This window comes from Vitis vinifera, chromosome 1 (genome assembly GCF_030704535.1).
Source record: "Vitis vinifera cultivar Pinot Noir 40024 chromosome 1, ASM3070453v1".
Classification (NCBI taxonomy): Eukaryota; Viridiplantae; Streptophyta; class Magnoliopsida; order Vitales; family Vitaceae; genus Vitis; species Vitis vinifera.
Window position 1 is genome coordinate 27234367 of NC_081805.1, and position 26925 is coordinate 27261291.

Consider the following 26925-nt stretch of genomic DNA (forward strand, 5'->3'; position numbering starts at 1 on the left):
GACATGAAGAATACCAACATATCATAATGAACTCAAGATTGGAATTCGTGGCATTTGAAAATTTGAATAATTGAATGAAGATTAAAAAAATGAAATAAAGCAAAAAGGAAAAGGGAAAAGAGGAAATCTAATAGGTTAGAATGATGTCAAATGCAAAATCTTCAATACTTAGGTATATATGGTTGAATTTGAATCATTGAATAAAAATACAAAAAAAATTAAAAAAATCATAACCTAGTTAAAAAGTAGTCATATCATTCTCAACATACCAATCAATGAGATTTTTTTTTATATATAATTTAGCGATTACTACTTTTGATATTAAAAAAAAATGATTTCTCATCCTATAATATAAGTAAAAGGCCTTTTTTTATTTTTTATTTTTAGTGGTTAGAAATGGTTGCACAAGTAGGAGCCATGGTCTATAGAAGGAGGGTTCTCATGGTGGGATCAGATTGACCCATTTTTAACAAGTCTCCATCACAAGAAGTAGTCAAGGTTAATGAGGCCAACAAAGAGAAAAGTCAACATCATCAATGGACCTTATGCAAAGCCTCAGCGAATGATTTGAATGGTGGTTGGTTAGAAATCATTTTGATAACTTCTTTTTGCCCTTTCAAACTGCCTTCGCCTACTAATATAAGATATTTCCAAATTTCTAAGATTTGAAGCAAATCGAACAAGAAAAAGGTAGCAAATATCAAATCCACTATTTCTACCATTTTAAACAATATAAATGCATACGTTTTTACTTGAAAATTAAATGTGTTTGGTAATTCTAATTTTGATTCTTAATTTTTGAGAATAAAACATATATTAAAATATTTTCAAGAAAAATGATTTTGTTTTTATATTTAAAAATCATGAAAAAAAAGTAAGATTAAAAAAAATAAAAACCACTAAAAAAGAGGGGTCAATATAAGAAAATTTCTCTCTCTCTAGTTTCTTTAGAAAATGCAAGGAAAGATTGAGCGAAAACATTTTTCTTAATAATTTGTTTTTAAAAAAGAGGAAAATTACAATTTTTCTTTCTATTTTCCTTCTTCCAAATATTGTACAACCAAACTGAGTCAAAATAACGTGTCCATTTGTTTGTTTTTCAAAACTTATACGTCATTCATTAGTGTTGTTTAAAATGAGACATGGGTGGGTTGTTGGGGTTTGTTTTCCATTTCAAAATTTTTTTAAATGACTTTTCAAAGTAGGATATTTATATTAAATTTTTAAAAATTTTCAAATAAGTATAACAAAATGAATGAGCCAGCGTGATTTTTTATTTTTCAAAAAGAATCAACCAGACCCAACAGATTAACCCTCCCCTCCCTAAACAGCCAAGCACAATCAAAGCACTTCACCCAAGGAGTTAAACGCTACTAAAATGTAATAAACACAACAAAACAATTGACTTTAATTTTGTTAAACATCCACAATACGTATGAGCAAACGTAAAAAATAAATAGGAGACAAAATTTAAAAGAAAAAAGGAAAATAATGTCACTCTCCGCTTCAAAATTGATTGATCATGGACATGCAACTTGGGCCTCATATGACCACTCAAACAAAGGTGAAACCCACAAAATCTAAACCACAGATCTCATCCATATATAGGAGATAAAGAGACAAGTTCATAGTCAAAGAGGAACTGAACTGGAGACACTATGAAAATGGGGTTTGGTTTAGTTTTTCTGCTAGTTTTGAGTTTGGGTGTGTTTGATGTATGTGAAGGGAAAGGGAAGGGTTATGAAGAAGCAGTGAATTGTAAGAGGCTTGAGTGTGCTCCATATGAGGTGGTCCACTCCCAAAAGGACTATGAAATCAGAAGCTATACAACTTCTATGTGGATTTCGACTCCACCCCTCAATTCTTCCTCCTACAAGGATGCAGTTGGTAGAGGCTTTAACATGTGAAAATCTCACAGTCTTTCTGTTTTTATTTTATTTTATTTAACTTCTTTTTCTGAATTTTATAAGGCGAAAAAAGAGTGCTTTTTCACACAGTTTAAAGAAGCTAATCATTGGAAATATACTATGCACACTACACAGAGGCTAATCCTTTTTCATTATTTGAAAGAACTAACATCCATGTTTCATGGTATGTTTTTGTTTCTTTGTCAGCCTCTTTGCCTACATTCAAGGCAACAACGATCAAAGGGCAAAAATCGACATGACAGCACCAGTTTTGGTTGATATTTTCCCCTCCACAGGACCCTTCTGCAACTCATCCTTTATCATGTATTTTTATGTGCCCACTAAGTACCAAAACAACCCTCCTCTATCAGCCCAGGCTCACCAAGTGAAGCTCCCTAAACACAAGTATGCTGCTGTGAGGAGGTTTGGGGGATTCATGGATGATTCCAACATTCCCACTCAAGCATTGGCCTTGAGGAGAAGCCTCAAAGGCACACCCTGGGAGACCTCAATTTCAACCAAAAACAGAGTACTAACCTACAGTGTGGCTGGTTATAACTCACCATTTGAATATGAGAATCGTGTAAATGAAGTTATATTCTGGTTTGATAGACCCTGAAAGATCAGGGAGGAATAAATTTAGGGTAAGATGAGGAATCTGAGGAAGCTGTTGTCATTGAGAAAAAGGAAGGGAAGGAAAAGAAAGGAGAAGATGAGCTATCTTTGTCAAAGGAGATCCTATTCTATGGGGTTTAGACTATGATTGAGTTTCTACTTTTTCCTTGGAAATAATTGCAGTTTTACATTTGTTTAATCACCCACTTGAACTTTAAAGAAATGAGTGGCAGACAAGGGTTCATATGTCTTCTAAATACTATATCAAGAGATTGATTGGTTTGATCCTTCATCTTTGCCCCTCTACAGAAAGATCATTAAACATGTCCTATAACACAGACAAAAATAAGAAAATGAAAAGAGTAGGAATGCTAAAAGGGGATATCATTTCTGTATTTTTCGGCCTTGTAGCTTTCTCTTTGTTCCTTCATTTGAGGCTTCGAAAGGGCTATGGAGAGACAAACAAAATTATTTCATTTGAGCTGAAGGTGAAAAGACCTAGAATTGAAATCTGAAAATAGGGAGATAATAAGTCAAATATTCTACATATGCTGTGTAAGAGAGAAAAGTGAATTATAATCAAATCATTACTATGCAGAGTGTACTAGGTATAAAATTTTGTTAGACAATTGAATCATCTATCAAGATAAAAATGAACAGACAAAAACAAAAACTTGCTAAGTCCAAGTTCATAGATGGCAACAAAATCAATTCATTCTTGGATATCACTTTTTTCCTTCTAACAATATCTTTCAGTTACATGTGTGTTACATGATTTTCAACAAAAGAGGATACATCGAACTGTAAATTTGCAATGATCTAGAATTCAATTTCACCACAACATTTTCTTAAGAACAAAACAAAGAAGAGTCAAGTCATGATTGAACGGAACACAACAATTCATGCTTACCTGTTTAACAAAAAGTTGCAATATTTCTTTCCTCCAAGAGCTACTAGTTGAGGAGATGTAAGAGAACAACTGAATTTTACCTGACTAGTATAAACGCTTACTACAGCTTGCTGCACCACACCGGCATGCCAACTCTTTTATATTACCATCAGGACCCACAACACCATCAAGAATGTAACCGTAGTCATATGTGAGTTCCTGCTAGATGCATAGAAATGTTTGTCACTCCAAAACTGCAGTTAACACATGCTATCCTATACTTGATTATCAATGCATCCAATCATGATTTGTCCTCCTACTCTTCAATATTTGTATAAATCAGGCATTCATATCTTGGAAAAATTGTAAATACAAATAAATCAAAACACCAATATAATCAGACACATACTATAAGAATGAACCATGAAACACAAAGCAATATGTCAACAAATATTTGCTTGCCTATCAACTAAATAAATAACTAAGTATTTCACCCATGACTGTAATGCTATTGCAACAAGAAGGCTCAAAGAGGAAGACATGTAACCGACATTGAAGACTAGAAGTCAACAGAAGTTTCAAATGGTTCATAAAAAGATCAAAGAAGAAACAATTAAGCCTGTTCAAGTATAAATGTATTCTTGAACTGATTATGATTATAGAATCCATAAAGAAGACTTAAACCTGAGAACAGACTAATAAAATCACTGCTCTTTGGAAGTAGAACCAAGTACAAAAGAATTGAATAGCATTTGATGATTTCTTAAAGGTATCAAGTATAAAAGTGGCCATAGGATGTAAGCACAACAGTAAGAAGATTATCATATGGGTGGAAACAGAAAGCAAACGAGGATCTAAACGTTTTATCCAAGAAGGATGAGGAAGAATGTATCAAATTTAAAGAAATATAATGCTATAGTTAGATCAGAATCCGCTCTTATATTTTTGGAAAATCACATTCATGATCCAAAACTAACAAAGGCAAGCTTTGAAAGCCAACAATGGATTTGAAAATATATGCAGCACTGATTTCCACATAGTAGCAAACTTCTTTTTTAAGGGGAAAAAAGAACCCCAAAGGAAATACAAAGACTAGATTATTGATGGGTAGATCATAAGAGCATGTGGTTCATTATGGTTATACATATCAGCATGATTACAGTTACACTGATACATAGATTGTTAACGTGGTTTTTGCTATCATGTATCAATCAACTTGCTAGGCATGGGTGATTTTCAGTGTGGCTTTTAGATATAATGAAGTCAATAAGGAGATTTTCCATGTTTTCTCTTGTTTTTCAGTTCCTCGCTAATTAACCTTCAGAGGAAAAATAAGTCTTCGTTTACCAAATGCTCATGAAATTCTTAAAATTTGTTAAGCTAACAACTTTCCTATACGTTTATGCTATTAGGATATAAACTCACAATGTATTATTAGGTTAACACCCTCCATCACTTGCAACCCCACACCGACACATGGAGGGACAAATCAGCAGCAACAGCAGCACATAAATGGATGAGCTAATAAGAAAATAGGAAAGCCTCAAACTCGATAATTTACATACCATGTTAAGCTACCAACTTTCCTAAAAGCTTAAATTATTAGTATATGAGTGCACGATGTATATTAGGCTAAAAAAATTAAAAAATATACACTGGATTTGGCGGTCAGTTTTCTCAAATTTGAGAAACATACAAACAAGTTACATAAATAAACACCAAAGCTCAGAAGACAACCCATACCAGAATACGTGAAAGAACATTTGGAACAACATATCACCTGGGAAGGAGTTATATTTTCAGCTGCAAATAGCACCACTTGGGCAAGTTCGAGGTCATGGTGAGAACTCAAAACACACTGAACAAAGAGGTTAGGCTCACAACTGTGATTGACAAATCTGGAAACACTACCAGTTTTACGTGCATCTATGCAATACTCAGGCATGTCATCTATGTTGTCCACATTGTTATGTACAGGTATTTGTACATCTTTTAGTCGCTTCTGACAAGGAGAAAAGATTACTTCAATGGAACACACATGCAGTATGACTAAATATATTAATCTAATACAAACTGAAAACAGAATTTAATATCTACCTCATCCTCAAAAGAATCTTCATTTATGATCATTTCAATTTTCAACCAGCCATTCACTAAATAAGTCACTAGTTTCTGAGGATGTTCTATTGTTTATACTATTAATAGAATCATCAGATATGTTTTATCATATGTTTTTCAAAGAAAAATGTGACTTAGGGAAAATGAGAACATAAATGTTCAGGCATAAACTTCAGCTGAGATTGGGCTTGGTTGAGGCTTTGCTAACCAAGTTTAGCTTAAATAAGGAGAAAAAAATTGACCAATATTAATAATTAGCAACATTATAGGAAACTTTAATTCATATTAATATTAATTCTTTTATAATGTAAAATAAAAATCATTAAGCTAACAAAAGTACACGACAAATCATCAACAGCAATAGATAAATAGATCGGGTAACAAGACAGTAGAAAGAATCAGCAGCAACAGATAAATAAATGAGATCGTAAGATAGTAGAAGATTCGGATCATTAGTAATAGATAAATAGATGGAATGATAAGATGGTAGAAGGTATGGGTCAGCAGTAATGGCCTATCGATAGCGATGATAAGAGGGACTTGAACTAGAGCCCTCTAGTTTACCATTGCTTTGATGACCATGTTAATCAACCTTCTTAAAAGATAAGCTGCTAGCACATGGGTCCACAATGTACATGAGGTTAACAACTATTATGTTATTTCCACGTTTTTTTCAAGTCATTATTTTGTCCTACATGATATTTTAATTTAGCTACATATGTTTTTTTTTTTGTAAAACTAAATTCTTTTTAAAAAATATTAAGTAATTATAGAATTCATTTGAAATGAATAAAAACTATGTGATCTTTTTAAAAAAGACCTGATTATTTAACCAATCAGAGCAATTCAAAGAATCTGTTGAGTTCCAACCAAATCAAGCTTGAATTGAAAAATCTACAATTTGAAGTGAGTTTAGGTTGGAATTTGGCTATGTTCAACCCTAAACAACCTACCTAAGTTGAAGCCCAAATAGGAATCCGGGGGGAAAATTAACATTAAAGGTGGGCCCTAGCGAACAAACACAGTGCAATTACAATATTTACCTGAAAAGATCTATACAAATCTTCAATACAGAGCAGCACAAAACAACCAACCAAAGAAGGGGAAAAATGAAACATCCTAACAAATTGTATTAGTACCTCTCTTCCCCCAATTCCATGCATTGTTTGCCAGCAATCAATTTCAAATATGTAGTCATTATCAAAAACATCATTGATATCTTTGGTCCTCTTAAGCTCTCCAATGTATTCACATACTGGTGAACCTGAAGGAATAAAGTCCAAGGTTCTGACTCCCCATCCTTTCTCCTTCGTACGAAAAACCTGTACAAAGATGGTATATCAGATTCTGTTATTTACAATATTCAAGATAAAAGATACCGGGTTGTGGTTTAATGACCTCAAGATGATATTTTATTCCCTGTTGAGATGTGCGGTTAAGGCAATTAGGTCCACACCCACAGTTTGGTCCACATTCAAATACAACATCCTTTGGTTCAAATAATAATCTGAAAAAGTTAAAAATAAGTTTGAGAACTTATCCCCAGCTAAAAAGGAATAACATGATCCCTAAGAAAGAAAACCAATAACTAGAACTATATATGAGTATTCATTGTAGACAAGATAAGTGTTTCAATAAATCTATGAAAAATAAATAATCTTTAACAACTATCTGTGCCATTCATATTAGAACTTTCATTCAAATATCACCTGTTGCCATTTTCAAGCACATATGGAAAGCTAGATCCATTACGCTCGGCACAAGAACAAGACATTGGGTTTGTGCATTTCCCTTTGCAATTGCATCCAGCAGCATTCGGAGGGAGGATCACGTTGTCAGCTACTTTAAGAGAATTGGAATATGTAAACCCTGCAAGTTTTAAGATTTTGCAATATGAAAAGGCATTTGAGTACATAATAATAGTAATAAAGCATCACAAAAAGTTTTTCCTTAGTTAAGAAAACCAACTAAAAAGAAACTGTACATCTAAAACCACACATCTATACTTGCATCACATTTACTTTTATTTCAATTTGAATAACGGATTTCCGATTAGTTTTTGAGAGCATGGGTTTCAAATATGAATTTAACTTTGAAGGAGTACACTTCATTCTGATATTGTATGGAGGTGATATATTATTAGTGGTATTCCCCAACCCAAGAACACTTCTCACAAAGCCCCTTCCTCTTGCTGCTTTGGTTGTTCATTCAATCCTTAAGAGGATGTATTAACCCAATTTTGACAATGATGGACCATCCTACATTAGAGATGTTTCATAATATAAAGAGCCAACAAAACTCAACAAGCAACTTAATAATAAGATCCACTACCCCCTTCTTGTGAATATATCATTCCAATACAAATCATGAGATAGGAGAACTTGCCCTCAAGTGCACCGCGATGATTGTCAACTTCATTGATAACAGGAATTCTTAATTTTTCTTGACCTTTAGCAATGTCCTTGCAGACCAACCTTGGTATAAAACATTTACATTAAGGTCATTATATGAACTGAGATAGCCTCTCAAAAAATATTATGAACTCAGGTGCAAAAGTGAAATGAGAGATTGATGTATGTGTGTCATAATACTGATTTCATACTCATCCTTTGCAGAAGGAGCCCTTGATGAACTCTTTTTATTAGAAAATAAAACCTGTCAAAGAAAACCGGTTAATAACATAAGTTACATAACCATAGCCCTGCAAGAAAGAAGAGGTTCACTTGCCCATTATACCACCAATGAAAAGGCTAGAAGCTGAACTTCAGATTGAAAGATGTCAAATATTACATGGAGAGTCAAAATGGGGAAGCACAAGATTTTCACAAACCAAGTGTTAAAAGAATGAAAGAATTCAACAGTGTCATGAGAATCACCAAGAAGTATTTGCTAAAATGTTAAAATTCATGATTATATCATGATACAGGTAATGAATCTAAGGATTAGAGTCAACCAAACCCATCCCCACAAAAAATAGTATATAGGAGATAGAAAAAAACTAGTATACTAACCTCTCATTCTACCTGGATTTCTTAATTGTTTGGTTTAGAAGGTCAAAATAAAGAACTGACAAAATATAGCCGACCTTTGAACTCTTATTATCATGAATAAAACAATGGAATATCACCAATTAATAGAGGGAAGAAGTGTTATTCATTATTGGTCTTTCTTATTTCTTAACTATATAGCAACAAGAGCAACAGAAATTACATAAACAAAAGCAGTAGTTTTAATGGCCAGTTTTCCTTATTCCTTTGATATATGTCAACCAGGAAGCAAATAACCATTCATAAAGTTACTAGATGTATTATGAAAAATGCACAAAACGGGTAAAACAAAATGAAACCTTGAGACAACCTTACTGCTGGCCTTTGGTTGTCCTCCGAATCGGTCTAATTTGTACTTAAAAACAATAAATCCAGAAATACCTTTTTCTTCCCAGTATTCATTAATCTGCAAACATAGAATGTGAAATTAATGCAACTGAAGTTAAAACGATTGATCAAATTTTACAAGCATTATGAGGCCCATTACTGAAGACAGAAGAACATTTATATAAAATGGCATGAAATATAAATTTATCAGACTATAATCTCCCAGCAACAAGAATTTAGCAACATTAGGAAAGTGATACTATCTGTGGACATGGAACACCCAGTCTTTAGATTAGACTGTATCAAGCAAGGTGAGATAGTTAGAGTGACCTCAACAAGGTCCTGAAAATAAAGTACGAAGTTGATAAAAATGACATTTAATGATGAAATCAAATACTAATTAAAGAAGTCAATGCAATGAAGATGAATGCACAAGGGAAATAAAGATGTTTTCAAAGTGGATGCATTTCAATGCTTCATTGGAAGATACCTTTCCAGAATGGAGACCCACAAGGATTCCTATCCATTATTGTTGAACCATATCAGACAGCAAATTACCTTTCTTCATAACATATTTTGATCTGGTCCAAATCTGCATGGCAGTGTTCAAGGGCTAGAATTTTTTTTTTTTTTTTTTTTTGAGCTTGAAGCCTATATGAGGAGGAGAAAGGGAACAGTAAAATGAATGTGGATGAGGGCAGTGAGGAAAAACAGTACATGGCTCCAGATACAGCTGAACTGGAAAGATGATTTTGTACTGAGAACCCCAAGTAGATAGATTATACTACTTTATTCAGTTCAAACAGGCAACTTGCTTTCACCACCAGTGTGATAGCCCATCGATTTTATGCTGGCGACATGGACTCTGGACCATGTGAGACTATGACTTAAGTTACATGCATGGGCCCATGGGGGCAAAAGAATCAACTTAAAAGATCACATTTTATCTCCTATAAGTTGGAACCTAGGTGTTACATATTATCAAAACATAATGTTCACAAGCATCTTTTTTTTTTTATAAGCAAGCACATATATTAAAGAAGGCTTAAAAGCCGCAAAGCATATAGGGAGTATAGGAGGCGGCTATGGCCTCACAACCAAAAAACAAAACAACCCAACCCCTAATTGGAGGCTAACCACTCCAAGAATCCTATTAGGGAATTCGACTCCATATCAATGTACACTTTAGCCCAACCCCAAATATTGTACACAAACGAAGTTTTTAACTTCTGAAATGCTAACACCCCCCCCTTAAAAGCTAGCCTATTCCTCTCCTTCCATATTGTCCAAAAAATGTATAGCGGAATAGACTTCCACAATTTTTTCCTTTTTTTCCCCACAAAAGAGCCCTTCCAGCTACATAGAACCTCCTTTACAGATTCTGGAAAGACCCACTGAACACCACACAACACAAGAATGATATCCCACAACCCTTTGACCACTGTACAATGAATTAAAATATGATTGATCGTTTCCTCTTCACACCCACACAAGAAACATCGGTTAGGGAATTGCCACCCTCTTCTCTGCAACCTATCCAAAGTGAGGACCTTCCCCCAAGCAGCTTCCCAAGCAAAAAAAGCAATTTTGGTTGGAACTCTGTCCACCCAAACATTGCAATGAGGGAATTCATCTCCTTCAGTATTTGCCAACACACTGTACGCTTTCTTGACTTTAAACAGCCCGTCCTCTCCTTCCTTCCAAAACACCGAGTCTTCCTCCACAGTTACTTGTAGCATCTTAATGTAGCCTCATACTTGTTCAAAAATTAACCAGTAATCTTATTACTTCATGCCAATACTGATTGGGGCAGTAATTTATATTACATTCTAAAATGACAGGAAAAAAAGGAAGCCATGGAAAAAACACTAAAAATGAAAAATAAATACCATACCCATAAAGTAATCAACATTACACTCTTGTTAAAAATTGCATGGTTTAGATAACCACTAGAGAGAATGATATGTATTGTCGACCGAATTTCTATATGCTTAAGATTTTACGAAAATTGATTGTCAAACATAGTATTAGAACCTCACTTGGGGAAGTCGTGTATTCTAATCTCAACACATTTTATATTTCCCCAATTTATTGAGCTCATTTGTATGCCCAAAAGAAGGTTGTCTATGGTTTGTTTGTCTACAGGTTGTGTGTGCCAATGTGTCTCCATGTAAGAGAGAGTGTTAGGGAGCATGATATATACCATGGGTCTAAATCCTATTAATTTGAGATTTTAGGAAAATTGATTGGAGGGTGTTGGGAGACATTCATTGTAAACTCAAATTCTATAAGCTTAAGCTTTTAAGAAAATTGGTTGTCCCACAATAATATTACATGATAGACAAACAATTTGAGCAATTATCCTTCATACTTAACATCATAGAATGTGTAAGAAACTTGATACCAAAATACAAACAAATTCAATAGGATGCAGGTAATCAACAAAGCAACCTCTATGCATGGGAATTAACAAAAGCATTGCCTCTATCAAACATTAAGGAGAATCGTATATGCATGTAAAGGAACAAAAAAGAACGAATGATGTAATAAATAGAAAGCAAACAAATAAAGAACTACACTACTGTAACCATCAGTGTAACCACTTATTTTTTGGATCAAATGTCAAGCAAATACCACAGAATCAGCAGTGGATGATTATCCTTGACAAGAAAATATCCTACTATGAGATTTGGCATACACAAGGCAATTTAGGCACAAACCAAAGTGAAGTTTTTATTTACAAGCTAAACCATTAAAAAAATCATAATAAAGAGAACATTTTCAAAAGAGACATCCAAAATATCCACCATGTAGAGGCCATCATATGTGTAAACTTTGCGAGGATAAGTATCACGAAATTTATGGCCACGGATGACTCTAACAGGGACAAGCTGCTCCATGCTATTCTGAAAGGGAAAAAGACACATCTCTGAAAAATTAAAATAAAAGAAAAGAAGCAAAGAAAATTTATTGTCATACTGAGAAGAAAGTTACAATTTAAGAAACTGTTTCTTACATCATCTCCTGGTACAAAACCACCTTATCTATGAGCCCTTTAAAAATAACTATTGCTCATAGATCTAATACTAGTGACAAAGTTATTGATTTAAATATTGATCCAATAGGACTTTTGACAGCCAAATACTCTCAGATTTTCCAGGAATATTTTCAGATTTCGAAGATAACATGTATTCAAAAGTTCTCAGAATTGGTAGGAATTTTGACATGTTTGAAATATTCTCATGTTTACTTCAAATCATTAACTACCATAAGTATTAAAAGCAAAATGAGCTGATTGTCAACAATATAACGGTTATACATAAAGTTGTGATTTCAACAAACCACACAGACAATCAATACAAATCAATTCAGCTCAGGATGTACTTGTGTTTTAGTATGTATTAACAGTAACACTGACTCATGGTTTCAGTTGAAAAGGGATAATGCTGCATCCAGATTAGGTTTTGAACTCTTATCCTCAAGATTCAAACAAAGAGAGAGCAGTACATCTCAAAATATTTCACATCAACAGAAAATTAAATGAGAAAGACAAGCTCATGCTAATATGTTAAAAAAACTAATCATCTAATCATCATCTAATTAGTCAAAAAAATCTGAAGCCAAGCATTCAAAAAGTTCATTTCCAACAAGGATTTAAGTTAACTAGGAAGTTAGAATCTTAAACAAAAAAGGAAAATTCACATTGAACTTCCTTAAAGGTAGGTCTAAGTAAATGAATCGCCTGTCTCCAAAGTTACATGATCCTCCCTTGAGGTTCAGACAACCAACACGATCCTTCCCCACCATTATCCATTGTTTATTTGCTCATCACAAGCGGTTGATGTCAATGGCTGACCAAAATCTTATGAACTTAGTCCCATTTAGTTTTAAATTAACCAACAAATTAGTCCTGATTAACCTGAAATTAATCACAAAATGGCACAGATCATATGTAGTTCGATATTGGGCCATCAATGGGCTATTCTGGGCTCTGCAAAACTCATGGCTATTCATAAAGAGATAGGCATAGTTACTTGCGATATGATTTTTTCTTTGTTCTTACAAATCTTTAATTGTTGCATGGAAGTTTCATCTTTATTTCAATTATATAAGAGTAAGGATTTATGAATTAATGAAACAGTATTCCTGATGATATTTTGGTGATTTGGATCATTTGGAGATTAGCACTCTTTGTTTTTGTGGGATGGGAAGTGGGGTGGTGAGGAATTGAGGAAGAAAAACACAACAAAGGGTGCTTTTCTTTTGTTATATTCATGTCAACTTTTTTTTTCTTAAAAACACACCATCTAGTTGCACACAGCAGCTTCCTGATTTTTTTATTTTTTAAAAAAAGTGGTTAGGGTATAGGAAAAAAATGGGGAAAAGAAGAAATAAAAATAAAAATAAATAAAAATCATGTTACTTTGCCTGCATGATATGTGAGGACTTCGTCCTTTCATGCCTTCATTAACAGTGGTAAGGAAACAATCTTTGATACAGAAGGTCTATGTGAGGAGGTCTAGTCCAAGCAAGTCTCATATCTCTCAAGCAATATTAAAAATGCATAAATGCATACACAAATACATGCATACATGCCACAAAAGAATTGTTAACTTTAAAATGGGCATCCATAATATGTACTAATAGCAAGAGAAGATGATAACATAATGACAATTTCGAAATCACACATACCTTAAGTGCCAGGTTACCACGCTCCATAACTTGATCCCGAATTTGCTGTTTAGTACCGAGGATGTCATTCCCACCTTCACCAGAATACACGACTTCTTCCATATCATCCTCATTATCTTCATAATTGCCAGACAAAACAACTGCCACAGCAAGTGGAAAAGTATAATTGTTGTACTCCCCCTGCATAATTACAGGATAAAAGGTTAAAATATGATAAATGACAAGGCTTGAACTTTCGAATATTTTCGGGCCTACAGAAGAATAAAATTATTTAGAGGGTAAAAAATGTCAACAGATTGTCATCTGCAATAAGAAATAAAGAGATCAATTGAGGCCTAAATTTCAATTAAGTTGTTGAATGATTATAACATAATTGTTTGGAAAGCTAATCGTCAGCACCTAATATAGTTGATAAAGTGGTAAAATAGAACTCATAATAATATAGACCATTATATTTAAGTTAACCTTAACATAGACCATAATACTTTAATCAATCATATTATATCCCATTATGTATGGATAAACCATCAATCACCTCACACTAAGACACTCATAGACCATCACACTAATATGATTTGAGAGCCCGGTCCTCATCTTCTTCAAGTTTATTCACAGTAAAGTTGTTTTTTTAGTCTTGACCAATCATATTGATTCAACTTCATTATTCCCTATTGATTTTGTATGGAAAGCGCAAGCCTCATTTAAGGTCAAATTTTTTGCTTGGTTAGTGGCACTCAAGAAGGTAAATACCAATGACATACTACAACTGAGAAGATCCTACAAAGCTCTCAGTCCTAATGTTTGTCTGTTGTGTATGGAGAGTGGTGAAACGGTAGATCACATCTTTTTACATTGCCCATTGAGTTTGGGGCTATGTCATAGACTATTCAGCTTGGTTCATATGGATTGAATTCCTCCCAGGAGTATATGCTACATTATGAGTATTTCATATAGAGGATTGGGAAATACCAATAGAGGCAAGGTGTTGTGGAAGCTTGCTTGTCTTGCTTTGATGTGGGTAGTGTTATGGGAGAAAAATGCTAGGAACTTTGAGGATAAGGTGAGATCCTTAGAGGGTCTTTGGGACATGATCTTTTTCCTAGCCTCCTTTTAGGCATCTTGCTCGACTTTTAAGGGTGTTCCCCTTAATTTGATCCAACCTAATTGGATGTTCGTGTGTAACTCCAAGGGAGTGGGCTAGCAAGGATAGATTATTTTTGTATATTCCCACATGGGACATAGGTTGTGGAACCTCATAGATTTATAGATTCTTAAACTTGAAGGCTCTAGTTTTCTTGCTGTGTACTTTTTGGAGGATTTCTCATCCTTCTTTGTACTTATTTTACTTACTTCAATATACTATGTTGTTGTTTCTCATAAATAAATAAATAAATAAGCACTCATAAACCAGGACTCCCAATTGTGGTGCTAGAAGATTGCAAAATTAAATATTAGAAAAGATAGCATGAAGAAATAGACATAACAAATTGAAGATTTAAATGACAACCCTTGAGTCCAGATCGTATCAGCAGAATCTCATTAAACCATTTTTTTTTTTTTTGATTGGAAACGACACAAATATATATTAATATAAAAAGGAAGTACAAGAAGAAGGATGAGAAATCCTCCAACCAAAGACAACTAAATTACAGGGAAATACACATAAAACAAACGAACACCCACTAAGGACCAATCCCTAAGGAGTACACACCGCTATCCAATCCAGTTGAATCACATTAAGGGGGATCCCCTTAAATGCCTTGGAACAGAAAGCCCAAAGGGAAGCAAGGAAAACTATAGAGTCCCAAAGGGCCTCTGAATTCCTTGCTTTATCCTCGAAAATCCTTGCGTTTCTTTCCCACCACACAACCCAAATTAGTTTCTCATTAAACCATTAGATTAGATACAATATGTATTTAGCTAAACCTTCATGCTTGTATACAGGATATTATACATGCACCATATGACCCCAATGTATGCACACAAAATTGCCCTAATAATGAATACACACTAGTTCTCTGCTCCAATGCATATAGAAACCTAGAGATATGTGAATGACCATATGCCAATTCAAATGAATTTTCAACTTTCCATCTGACATAAATAAATGAAGCAGTGGGCAAGTTGTCAAAAATGGATGATAGAAAAAAAAAAAAAAAAGCCAGATTGTGGGATAATATGATACCCAAATTCTTCAACTTTGCTCAATGTACCCATATCAACACGACATGAAAAAGTTGTGGGTATGGTGATTCTAGTTGGATACTCCTTTACTTTGGATATTCACTATTTTTTAATTTTGTTTTCTTTTCTAAAAGTAAAAATAAAAGAGAAAAAAAAGAGATTTCTTTTTATCAAGGAGATGTTAATTTTTTGCTCCAAATTGACTTGTAATTGATTTTTTTTTCCTTTATTATGTCATATCCAAGTACCATTCAAGATCATTTTTCAATTGAATCACTATGTCCTAAAATTTGAAATGTAATGGATCAAACACCTAGGCACACACCTGCACTAGATACCTTTTCCCAAAGCCATATAATATAGGTAGGAGAAGATATCATTGGGAAATAAGAATAAAAAAGAGAATGGAACATCCTAAATGAGAAGGGAATATTGAGTTTGTTTGACAACATCTTCAAAAACAATTCTCAAAAAAACAATTTTTATTTATTTTCAAAAATAAAATTTTATTCAGAAACTTAAATATGAAAATTAGGGCTTGCAACTGTTTTTTAGAACAATTTTTTGTTCTCCAAAATAAAAAATCAAGAAAAGACGTTTAGCAACCAAAAACTATTTAAAACTATTTTCTATTTTCTATTATTAAGAATAAAGAATAAGGTGTTTTCAAAAAACATCTTTTAGTTATTTTTAATTGTTTTCTGAGGGCTATTTTAAAAAATAATTATATAAACATGTAGAATAATTAAAAATAAAACACTAGACATAAAAACTATTTTTAAAATATATTTAAAAATATTAAAAGCAAGTTAAAAACATTTCAAGTTTTTAACAGATTTTTATTTTACAAAAAATTAGAGAATGGTTTTCAAATACTGTTTTCTAGAACTATTTTTTAAAATAGCTACCAAACAGGGCCGTAGTTTTCTCAACTTATTTTCCATGAAGGTGCTATGCACTTATTGGGAACTTAAGTATTTTATATAGTTTCAATTATTTCGCATATTAATCTACAAAAAATATTTGAAAACACCTCAAATTTCTTTTAAAAAATAACCTATTTTCAAGAACAGTTTCCAAATAAACCCATAATTTCTCGCTTTAACCATACATTATACGAGTGATCCAAAAGCTGCAGTTACTACCTGTTTCTTGTAGGATTTGCCCATGTAATCAATTCCACTCATCCAGCGACCATGCAAGCCTACAACAACCATTTCAGCTCGTGAAAAGAATTGCTGCCCAACACTAACCCCTGCACCAAAAAGAATTTCTCCATTAAAATATTTATAACTTGTAAGTTCAAAAAACATTTGAATGCAACAGCAGAAGGGAATTAAATCTCCCAAGAATCAAGATTTTACTAAAAATATAAAAGCTGCATACAATCAACTTAAGGTTGGTAACAAACATGATATATACAAACTAAAACGTCAAAACAAAAAGGATTGACCAACCCGGTAGATGACCAAGTCTTTTCTTATTCTTTGACATCTGCCATGAATTTAAAACAGGAAAAAGAAAAGGAAATCAATATGTTCCAAAGAAAATTTGAGAAATTACCATACTTAAAAGCAATCCCATATACTTTGTTTACAACAGTATCATGTCTGAACAAAAGAAATTAATCTTCCAGTATGATGACAGTATGTGTGAATGTGAATGTGAAGATGTGCTGATATTATACCCACTCATTGACACATCCAGCTAACAGAAATAAAAAAAATGCAAGTAAATCAATGTGGCATGCTTGAACTATTTGAAATGGCTAATGCATCTGGGTGCCCCACCCTCCATACACTAGCAAACCACCAAACCAACAAATTCCAGTATAAAAAAAAGGCAGGGGAGGAAACTGTATGCATGCATCTGCACCTAAAAAAACAATATCGAATGCAAAATAGTGATGTATCCTGAAACTATTTGAATCGCTAATACATCTCTTCACCGCTGTACATTTGCAAACCACCAAGCCACAAAACTTCAACAGAAGTCTTGGAAAAAGGACACTTGAGAAGCATTATATGCATTTGTATTTAAAAAATATATTCGGTCAGTTCAACAATTACTGTAAAGTGTGTAAAGGGATATGAAAAGAAACCAGCATTATCATAGTTGTATAAATTCATAAGCTGCACCCTAAAAGGGGAGAGTCCATTACCCAAAAACAATGAAATACATGAATAAACAATAAACAAAATCACATGTTATAGAAAACAAAAGTTTTGGACATTGACCATGAGCAGAGCCAGCAATATTTATCATGAATAACCTAATTCAAATGCATTCTAAATGCTACTTATTGAATACTTCTAAGACACATCAGCAAGCAACTTGCCTTATTCATTGCCTTCAGATCAGGCCGCTTGGAAGAACACTTGGCCTCCTGCACACATGCATCACCTCTCTGAGAATGGTTGTATCATTAAAATAAACAAAAACAGAGACCAAAATCACAATCAAAATACTCGTGTTCCTTCCATTATTTGAATTAACAGTAGAGACATAAATAATGACAAGCAACCTGCATTAATGGTTTTTGAACAATCATCTAAGAGAAGAAAAAACTAGTAAACAATACCTGTACCCCTGCTGTAATATGATAATAACATGAGATCACTCAAAAAGTACAGTTTCGTGCGTAACTAAGGGATAATTCACCTAGAAAAGGGATAAAGATTTAAAATCTGTATATGTGCAGTCCTATTTGAGGATATAAAATACTAAAAAATTGATAACATGGACATTAGCAAGTTCATTATCCAATGCATATTTGCTTAGTGGGTGGTTCAGGAACAATTCACCCACAAAAGGGGGGAATGGGGAATTGAGTGCATGAATGTGAGCAGTTATACTTCACATGGACAACCAAAATTTGATAACTTGGACATAATCACTTTTATGATAGTTGGAAAAATGCCAATAAGTAAACCTAAGAAACAGATACAAATAGAGATGCAAACATCCCTGTTCATAGATTTTGAACAATCCTTCAAAATTTAAATTGACAAGAAAGCCATATTAATCTTTGGCTAATTTCATTACAGCAACTAGACTCTACTTGAATTTTGGGGCACCAAATGATATGCCTGATATAGGGTAATAGATGCAGAGCCTAGTAAAGCAAGGATGTAAGCAATATGTTCATGAGTGATCATCAACAACATACACTAAAAGTTTCTTGAGCTCTTTTATTATGGCATTCATTTTTCAACATGGCTAACAGCACGGGTACTTCCAAAGTATAATTCTGCTTTGCAAACTTCAACCTTTCAGGTTTGAGAAAACAGCCAATATTTCTAATTCTAATATTGACAAATACACCAACAATTCAAAAATATGGACATACTGCCATGAATATATAAATATCATATTTATATTGAAAATTGAGTAAGAAAAAAAAAAAAAATCATTGAATCATGGAAATCTGAAATGAAACTTCAGAAATTATGAGTACAAACAAGTAAACATGATATAATTTCTAGTAAAAGACTTAAAGAACACATATTAACTGTGCACCTAGAGAGAGGATGTGTATTGAAAAGAATCACATACTTGAACTCCAAAATGTCATTAAAAAAATGGTGATTTCTTAATGTGTAAATGGTTTTACACATACCATAGGAAGAGGATTCTAAAGCAGGTAAATCATTGGAGACCATATTACAAGGGTTCAAGTTTTTTGCGAGAGTTTAAAGGGTTTGATCCACCTGACTCCAAAATCAGAGGATAATGATCATAACGCAATACGAGAATGAATGTAGCCTATTTCTAGTAAATTAAGATCCAAGACACTAGTTTGGGTAGTCGCCAAAAGGGAATATGAATTTCAATTCAATGAGCATAATGCACAAGTTCTAACACAATGCTTAGTGATAGATGTTAGAGTATATAGTATACATTGTGGACCTAAATCCTACAATGCATGATATACATCGTGGACACAAATCTTACAATGCATGATATACATCATGAACCCAAATCCTATAGTGCATGATATACATTGTAGCCTAAATCCTACAAACTTAACCTTTTAAGAAAATCAATTGTCTAATTACAGTCTCGTTTGGCAGAAGGTCATGTATTCAGACCTCATTGCATGTTTATTTCCTCAACTTATTAAGCTCAAAAAGAGGCTACTTTATTTATCTAATTTATTAAACCCATGTAGAAGTCTAAAGGAAGCTAAATGTGAGGGAGGGTGTTAAAATACAAGATAAATATTGTGAGACCAAATCCTATAAACTTAAGTTTTTAGGAACATTGGTTGCCTAACATGGAGAAACTCAACCTTCAAATTTTTAATTCTCTTACTTGGTTCACTTCCTTAGTTCTAGGCTAATTGATTGACTATATTAATTGGTTCCTAGTTTGCCTCATCTTGTTATTCTTTTGCATATATTTTCTCTTTGATTTCTAATTGTAATTTAATAATGTTACAATTGTAAATCTTCCCTTCTAGGTTGTTTCTATTGTGTATAAGTGATCCATTGTACAATTTTTTAGAAGACATAAAAATTATATCCAGAATTTGCACATGGTATCAAAGTTGTAATAGAGTTCCTATGTATTTTCTCAAGTATTGTCTTGTTGGTGGTTGTTTTTTTTCTTTTTTTTCTGGCATAAATCACAGGTGCAATTTTATGTTTCTTTTTGCTCCTTTATTAACCTTAATTGGTTGGTTTTCATTGCTGCCATAGGTCTGAATTTGGTTTCAATCTTCATTGCAAACAAAGGAGTTTAATTTTTGTCTATTCTTGATTAATTATTTAATAGAAGAATGTAAGAGGCCTTTCGATTTCTAGCTAGTTTAGATCAAGATTTGGATAAAGTACGTGGACAAGTTCTTAGCAAAGAACCTTTTTCATCACTTAGAGAGGTTTATGCCTTCACTAGAAGGAAAGAAAGAAGAAGAAGAGTGATGATAGGAGGAATAAATATTGACAATTCAACCTTGAGTTATACTGCTTCAGCTACTTTTGCCTTGGTAAGTAAGTAGATAAATACAAATAATTCTACCATTAACCCAAGAAGACAGGAAATAAATCTCTTTACCAAAGAACAGTTTGAAAAGCTATATAGGTTTATGAATCAGGCATATTTTTCTTCTAACCCTAGCCTAAATAGGTAATTTTTTAACTACATTGAAAGCCATATCGAGAAATTTTATCCCTTGGATCATAGATGCAAGGGCAACTAATTACATGACTAGTGTGTCAAGTTTGTTCTCTACTTATATCGCTTGTTTAGGTAAGCAAAAATTTAAAATGGTCGATGGGTTTTTTTCTTCTATTGTTGGAAAGGGTTTTATTACAATTTCTTAACACCTAGTCCTAAATTCAGTGTTACAGTTTCCTTAGCCTATAATCTTCCTCCAATTAGCAAATTCACAAAGGATCTTAATTGTGTGGCTAAATTTTTTCCTACTCACAATGAATTTCAGGACCTATGTATGGGGAAAAAGATTGGCAATGCTAGAGAAATGGATGGATTCGACTAATTCGAGAAGGACCTAGATGATTCAGGATGTTTATCCCAATCTACTCATGTTGGTACCTCTTTGTCCTATGAGGATGAAATTAAATTATGGCATTGTATATTAAGACATCTAAGTTTTCCACATTTGAAGGTTTTACAACTTTATGTAGAAATAAAAAGGCTTTTTATTTTTAATGTGAAATGTGTGAATTGTCCAAACATCATTGTGCTTATTTTCCTATCCAAACCTATAAACAATCGCAACCTTTTTCACTTATAGTGACATATGGGGTCCTTCAAGTGTAACAAATGTATTTGGGGCTAAGCGGTTTTTTACTTTTATAGATGATTATATATGTGTATGTTGGATCTATTAAGAGTGCTTGATATATATTGTGAGCCCAAATCTTACAAGTTTAGTTTTTAGAAAAATTGATTGTTCAACATGGTATCAGAGCCTTGTATGGTAGGAGTCATGTGTACGAATCTCACCATCACATGTTTATTTACCTGATTTATCAAGCTCGCACATAAGCCCAAAAATGGAGACTACACATGAGGGAGGGTTGTTTTATCTTTATGTTCTTAAACTAACATGTTTGCATTGAAGCTTCCACTAGTACAAAAAACTAGTATTAGAGCTTGAGTTGAAGATTTCTAGAAGAGTAAAAGATTACAAAACATATAAGATGATGATAAAAAGAATTTCAATTGAATGTGGAGTCAATCTCGTCAGGATGAGATACATCATGAAGAGATGGAAGATTAACCTAATGAAATTTGCTTCAAGGTGGAGATTGTTGGAAAGTGTCTCAAATTCCTAATTAGTATAGATTCCTTTTTGTAAAAAATATCGTATAAAATATTTCCTAAGTTGACATATTATTGTACTATTAGGTTTCCTTATAGAAAAAGGAAAGTTGTTAGAAATATCTTTATAAATATTCTAGGTCATGAGAGGAAAAGGTTATGAAATATAGATGCACTCATAAAGATTATACGAGATAGATAGAGATGTGAGGAAGAATAGGAGACACCCAATGGAGCAAGAGGCACGTGGTTCAAGGTGTGGGTACAAGAAGAGGAGAAACATGGGATGTTTATGGAACCCAATAATTGTATCTAGTTCTACCCTCTATAATATTCTCTATGGTATAGTAAAATGATTCTCTCTCATCCGTGGATGTAGGCATAGTTGGCCGAACCACATTAAAACCTTGTGTATCGTTTGTGTGATTGTTTTATCTTTATATTCTTGAACTAACATGTTTGTATTAAAGCTTCTACTAGCACAACAGCTTATCCTTTCTTTAGGATGGTAGGTTAGAGGGTTGAATTACTTCTGGTATTTTTTAAGCCAAGGAAGCTGAGGATCAAAAGCTTCTTCACTCCACGATTGGAGAAAATTATAAGGCAACAAACTGAAAATTGAATGAGCATTATTAATCTTAAAGGATATGCAATATCTTTTAAGAGATTCAAAGCTTCCTCACTCCATGGGGAGACAATTATAATGCAACAAAGTGGAAATGAACGAGCACCATCATAACCCTCAAAGGATTTGCAATATCTTTTAAGAGATTGATAACTAAGCTTGAGAATTAAAAACCTATTTTATATTCTAAAAAGGACATTGCTGTTTGGATAACTAGTCTCACTCATCTATTCCTCAATTTTTCATCTTAAAAAAAAGTTTAATATGCTCCGTAAAAACCAAAAGTTTAAGTAAGCATACATGCCTATATAACAAACAATATATTTTCATTTTGATTATATAAAACATATGATATTATATCTTCAAAAGCATACAGCTAGTAACAAAAATACAAACATATAATAAAAATTAATCTTGGAACACAATATTCTCATCCATTTTGGCGTTAAATATCACTCCCATGAGTAAGATATTACTCTACCCAAGGTTTCCTAAACTACTACTCGTTTTGCATATAATTCATAGGTGATGATTATCTTTTGTTTACAAGTAAAACATTTGAATATTATTGCTTACATTCAATATATGTTCCTTCACAAATGAAATACGTGCATCAGACATGATAATGCATTCTCCTATCAGAAGAAAATCTTACAAAAGAAAAAGAAGTTACATCAAACGAGCCAATCAACTAGATGAACAATATCTCCAAAAAATTGAACTTAATAAAATTATGGAGTCAAAATTCTCAAAAGAAGCCACATCATGCTACGTGCAAAAAATAATTATTTTTCATTAAAATGATAGTTTCCATCAATCTGAAAAACAAAAATATATTGGAGTAAAAACCATTTAAATTGAAAATCCTAAACCCCACTTTCAAATATGAAAAATTAAATAAATAAAATGAAGTAATAAAAGTAATCAGCATGAACAAGTGCTCTTGTAAGTTGTGTGATGTATGAAACAATAACATGAGAAAAATAAACAAAAAAAAAAAAAGTAATAGTTAAACAACTTTTGATAAAATAGAACTTCAAGAAAGTTCAATCAGTTGCTTTCCAATGGATTGGCACTACCCTACAAATTATTGGTGTGGCAAATATCTATATATAAAATATTTCTTTACAAATGTACAAGAGTGTTCTTGTGTGAAGCAATAACAAAAATTAAAGTATCAGGCAAACAAGAACATTTTACAAGTAACAGAAAAGCTATAGAACTTGAGAATGCCTTCATAGTGGAAACAGACAAATCAATGAGAATAATTATCTAAGTTTTCTTCAGTTTTTGTAGAAACAAAAATGGAAATGTGTATTTTCTTATTTATGTAAAATACCACAAGCATTATCACCTGAACAAAATGAAGGCGATGTTTATTAAAAATCTTTATTGTCTTCTTCACCATTATGTGATCACTCGTCTCCACATCACTCGTACCAGTTGCATTGATTGGATGAGAACCAGAATCTGTCTTTTTTGGAAGACCTATCGACCTTTTTGAGGGACTCCCATAGTAAGGTTTCTTACTTCTAGGAATGCTCATAAGCCTTGGTCTAACTCTTCTTTGGACCATCACCTGTTCTGCTGAATTCTTCTCTGTCGCTGTGACAAGTAGCATTCAACACTTCATATTTGCACGTTGTTTGAATATCAACCAATAACAAGAGACCTTACCGTTTTGACTCATCTGAGGTTCCATTTCACTGCTCCCAGTACCCTTAGAAGACTCAACTACATCCATGGATCCAATTCAAGATAAAACCTTGCATTAGAAATTTCACTACTTTAGTATGATAAATAACAATTATTTCCTCCTATTCCCATTCTTCAACTCGAGAAAAATGGCAAAGAGATGTATCAATTTTTCTTGTTCAAGTGCAAAGTAAATGAAATAGACTTTCAAAATCTCACAAATTTCAGGAAAAATGCATAAAGTTGGAAAATAATGGGGAAGAATATTGGAATCGAACTGGTTTAAATTTTCTTCCACTTCTTTCTTTTCCCTTGTTCTTTCCCACAATATTTCCAGCAATCATATGAAGATTTAGTCATGGGTTTTTAAGAAAATTAGGGTCAAATTCAAATTCCAACCCTATTGATATGGAATATTCCCACCTCCTCCTAAATCTACATTATGAAACCCCTTAATCCAGCATTTTTATTCCTAAGTTCGTATTTAGAGGAAATTGGGAAAACAAAGAATGGTTAGTAGAGGAAAATATGATTCTGTGATGTTTTATGTTCAAAGCGTTCTGCTCTTTCAGTATAGAATTTAATCTACTCAAACTTTTGCGACTCAAGCATTTACAAAAGCAACCTCGATGCGTTACAAATATGTGTGTGATGTGTGATTAAAATTGTTTGCATGAAAGCCCTTGAGGTCTGCTTGAAGTGGTAAGAGGATGGGGAAGGCTTGTGGGAGGTTTTTAGATTCAAGTCCGAAAAAAATTTACCAATCACAAAAAATTGTTTGCATGAAAAAACTAGATCCTGAAGAAAACAAGAGAGAATATATATATATATATATATATATTTTTAGTTCAAATTGCTTTTCCATTTTCCTTCATTCTGTTGCCCTTCTCCTTTTTCCCTTTCATTTCCTCATTGTTTCTGAGATCCAACCTTTGCATTTGGATCAAAAAATAAATAAATAGATCGCAATTTCACTTGTTGAATTCTTCATGAAAATAACTACGAGAAATATAATATAATGATAAATAGTTTAGAACTTTCATGTTTAGATATTCTTCATTCTACAAATAAATATTTAGAAAGAAATGGGAAAAAATATATTAAATTCAAAGGTATTATTCTCGTTTTCCTTCCCTTTTTTCCATTTGCCTCTTTCCCTTCTTTGATCCTTTCTCTCGCACTTTCAGTCCAGACAGAGCCCTACGCTCAGCTTGGATCTTGAAAACTACGAGTAATAAAGACCAAAGATTCCCAACAAAATATTCAAATAAATTAAAATATAATATAATTTATACAAAATTTCATAGAATATATATATATATATATAAACATTTATATGAATTCATGTAAGGAAGAAAATGAAACATTTTACTTCAGGCCACTAATTTCCAAAAATTAAAAATAAAAGCGATAAAAGAGGAGAAAATTTTTGTTGAATCTGATTTTGTTTCTTGAAGCTCTCACTCACAGTTTTCAAGAAGAGACCTCTATTCTCCTTTTTGGGAGAAACTATAAGAGATGTTTGGTTCTTGAAAAATAACAAAAAATAAAAAATTAAATTAAATTAAATATAATTTAAATTAGTTAGAAATTAATTATTTTTTAAATTTATTTTCTATTTTCTTTTCTCTTAGTTTTTTCTTTCTCAGTTTTCTTTTCACTGCTGTTTCAGATTGTCTGCAACCGAAACATGGTCTAAGAGAAAAAAAATTCCTCTTGTTTGAATGAGAATAAAATAATTTATAAGCAAAAACAAAATTCTCAAAACTCATGCATTTTCAAACACTCGTTACCGATCAACTATTCCAACCTTGCTTTTGCGTGTTTTCCTACTCATTTTCCTCGCATTTCCAGGCATCCAAACGATGTTCCATCAAATCAATACCAAAAAACTGATCTAACATTCATGAAATAAAAAAATAAAAAACGAATCGACAAAAAATACCTTCCAAACAAGCAACCTCCTTAGAAAAATCGCAAAAAGTGTTCACAGAAGAGGAAACAAAGGCGGAGAAGTCCGAAGAGAGTCGAGTGCCGCAGAGAATAAGGGACAGCTGTAATTGAGTTGTGAGATCAGGTATGGGGCTTGGGGTTATATCGTTGGTGAAGTACGAAGTTCAAAAGGCAGGTGAGAAGAGCGGGAAAAGAGAGAAACACCTTTTTGATTTGGCAAGTTCACGCTCTTTTCAACAGTCCGGAGGACAGCAAAGAAAACGTGATAATTGCAATGATTTTCAGACGGTTCAGAACTTCGCCTCGTGTGGTAATCGGAAGTGCATTTTGGTCCTTTTACTTTTGTATGAGTATGAGTTTACTCTCGTCCTTTTTTCATTTTTATCCGATGTTACTATGTTATAATTTGTTCCATTGCAAGTACTTCATCCAACGGTCTAGATTTCATCACATATTTTCTTTACACTATCAACGATCAATATGCAAACTTCGAGACCTATGTATTGTAGTTTTCTCTTCTCAATTTAAAGAACATGTGTGATCGATTGTTAATTAAAAAATTTACTTCTCTTTCAAATTTGTTCT

At 32.9% G+C, this 26925-nt stretch overlaps 2 protein-coding genes across 6 annotated transcripts; one reads left to right on the forward strand and one right to left on the reverse strand.

Annotated features, from left to right (window-relative positions):
- The first annotated feature begins 1618 nt into the window (after positions 1-1618).
- LOC100248984 (uncharacterized) lies at positions 1619-2814 on the forward strand. The gene is made up of 2 exons (XM_002269938.4): positions 1619-1903; positions 2115-2814. Exons 1-2 carry the CDS (start codon positions 1659-1661, stop codon positions 2524-2526), a joined length of 657 nt encoding a protein of 218 aa, XP_002269974.2. The 5' UTR covers positions 1619-1658; the 3' UTR covers positions 2527-2814.
- A 400-nt stretch (positions 2815-3214) lies between these two features.
- On the reverse strand, positions 3215-26647 carry LOC100243837 (histone-lysine N-methyltransferase, H3 lysine-9 specific SUVH4). Of its 5 annotated transcripts, none has more exons than XM_019222555.2 (16): positions 26333-26647; positions 24370-24426; positions 24047-24291; positions 18118-18165; positions 17237-17273; positions 16925-17034; positions 13596-13775; positions 11711-11809; positions 8887-8982; positions 8132-8184; positions 7915-8003; positions 7239-7398; positions 6928-7036; positions 6669-6851; positions 5192-5413; positions 3215-3630 (listed from the first exon to the last, which is right to left on the reverse strand). In XM_019222555.2, the coding sequence occupies exons 2-16, from the start codon at positions 24392-24394 to the stop codon at positions 3517-3519; spliced, it is 1770 nt and encodes a 589-aa protein (XP_019078100.1). In that variant the 5' UTR covers positions 24395-24426; positions 26333-26647; the 3' UTR covers positions 3215-3516. The 5 variants fall into 5 exon arrangements, with proteins under 5 accessions (XP_019078100.1, XP_019078091.1, XP_019078094.1 ...); XM_019222546.2 differs by having other exon boundaries at positions 24370-24457; XM_019222549.2 differs by having other exon boundaries at positions 24047-24297; positions 26333-26646.
- Positions 26648-26925: the final 278 nt, after the last annotated feature.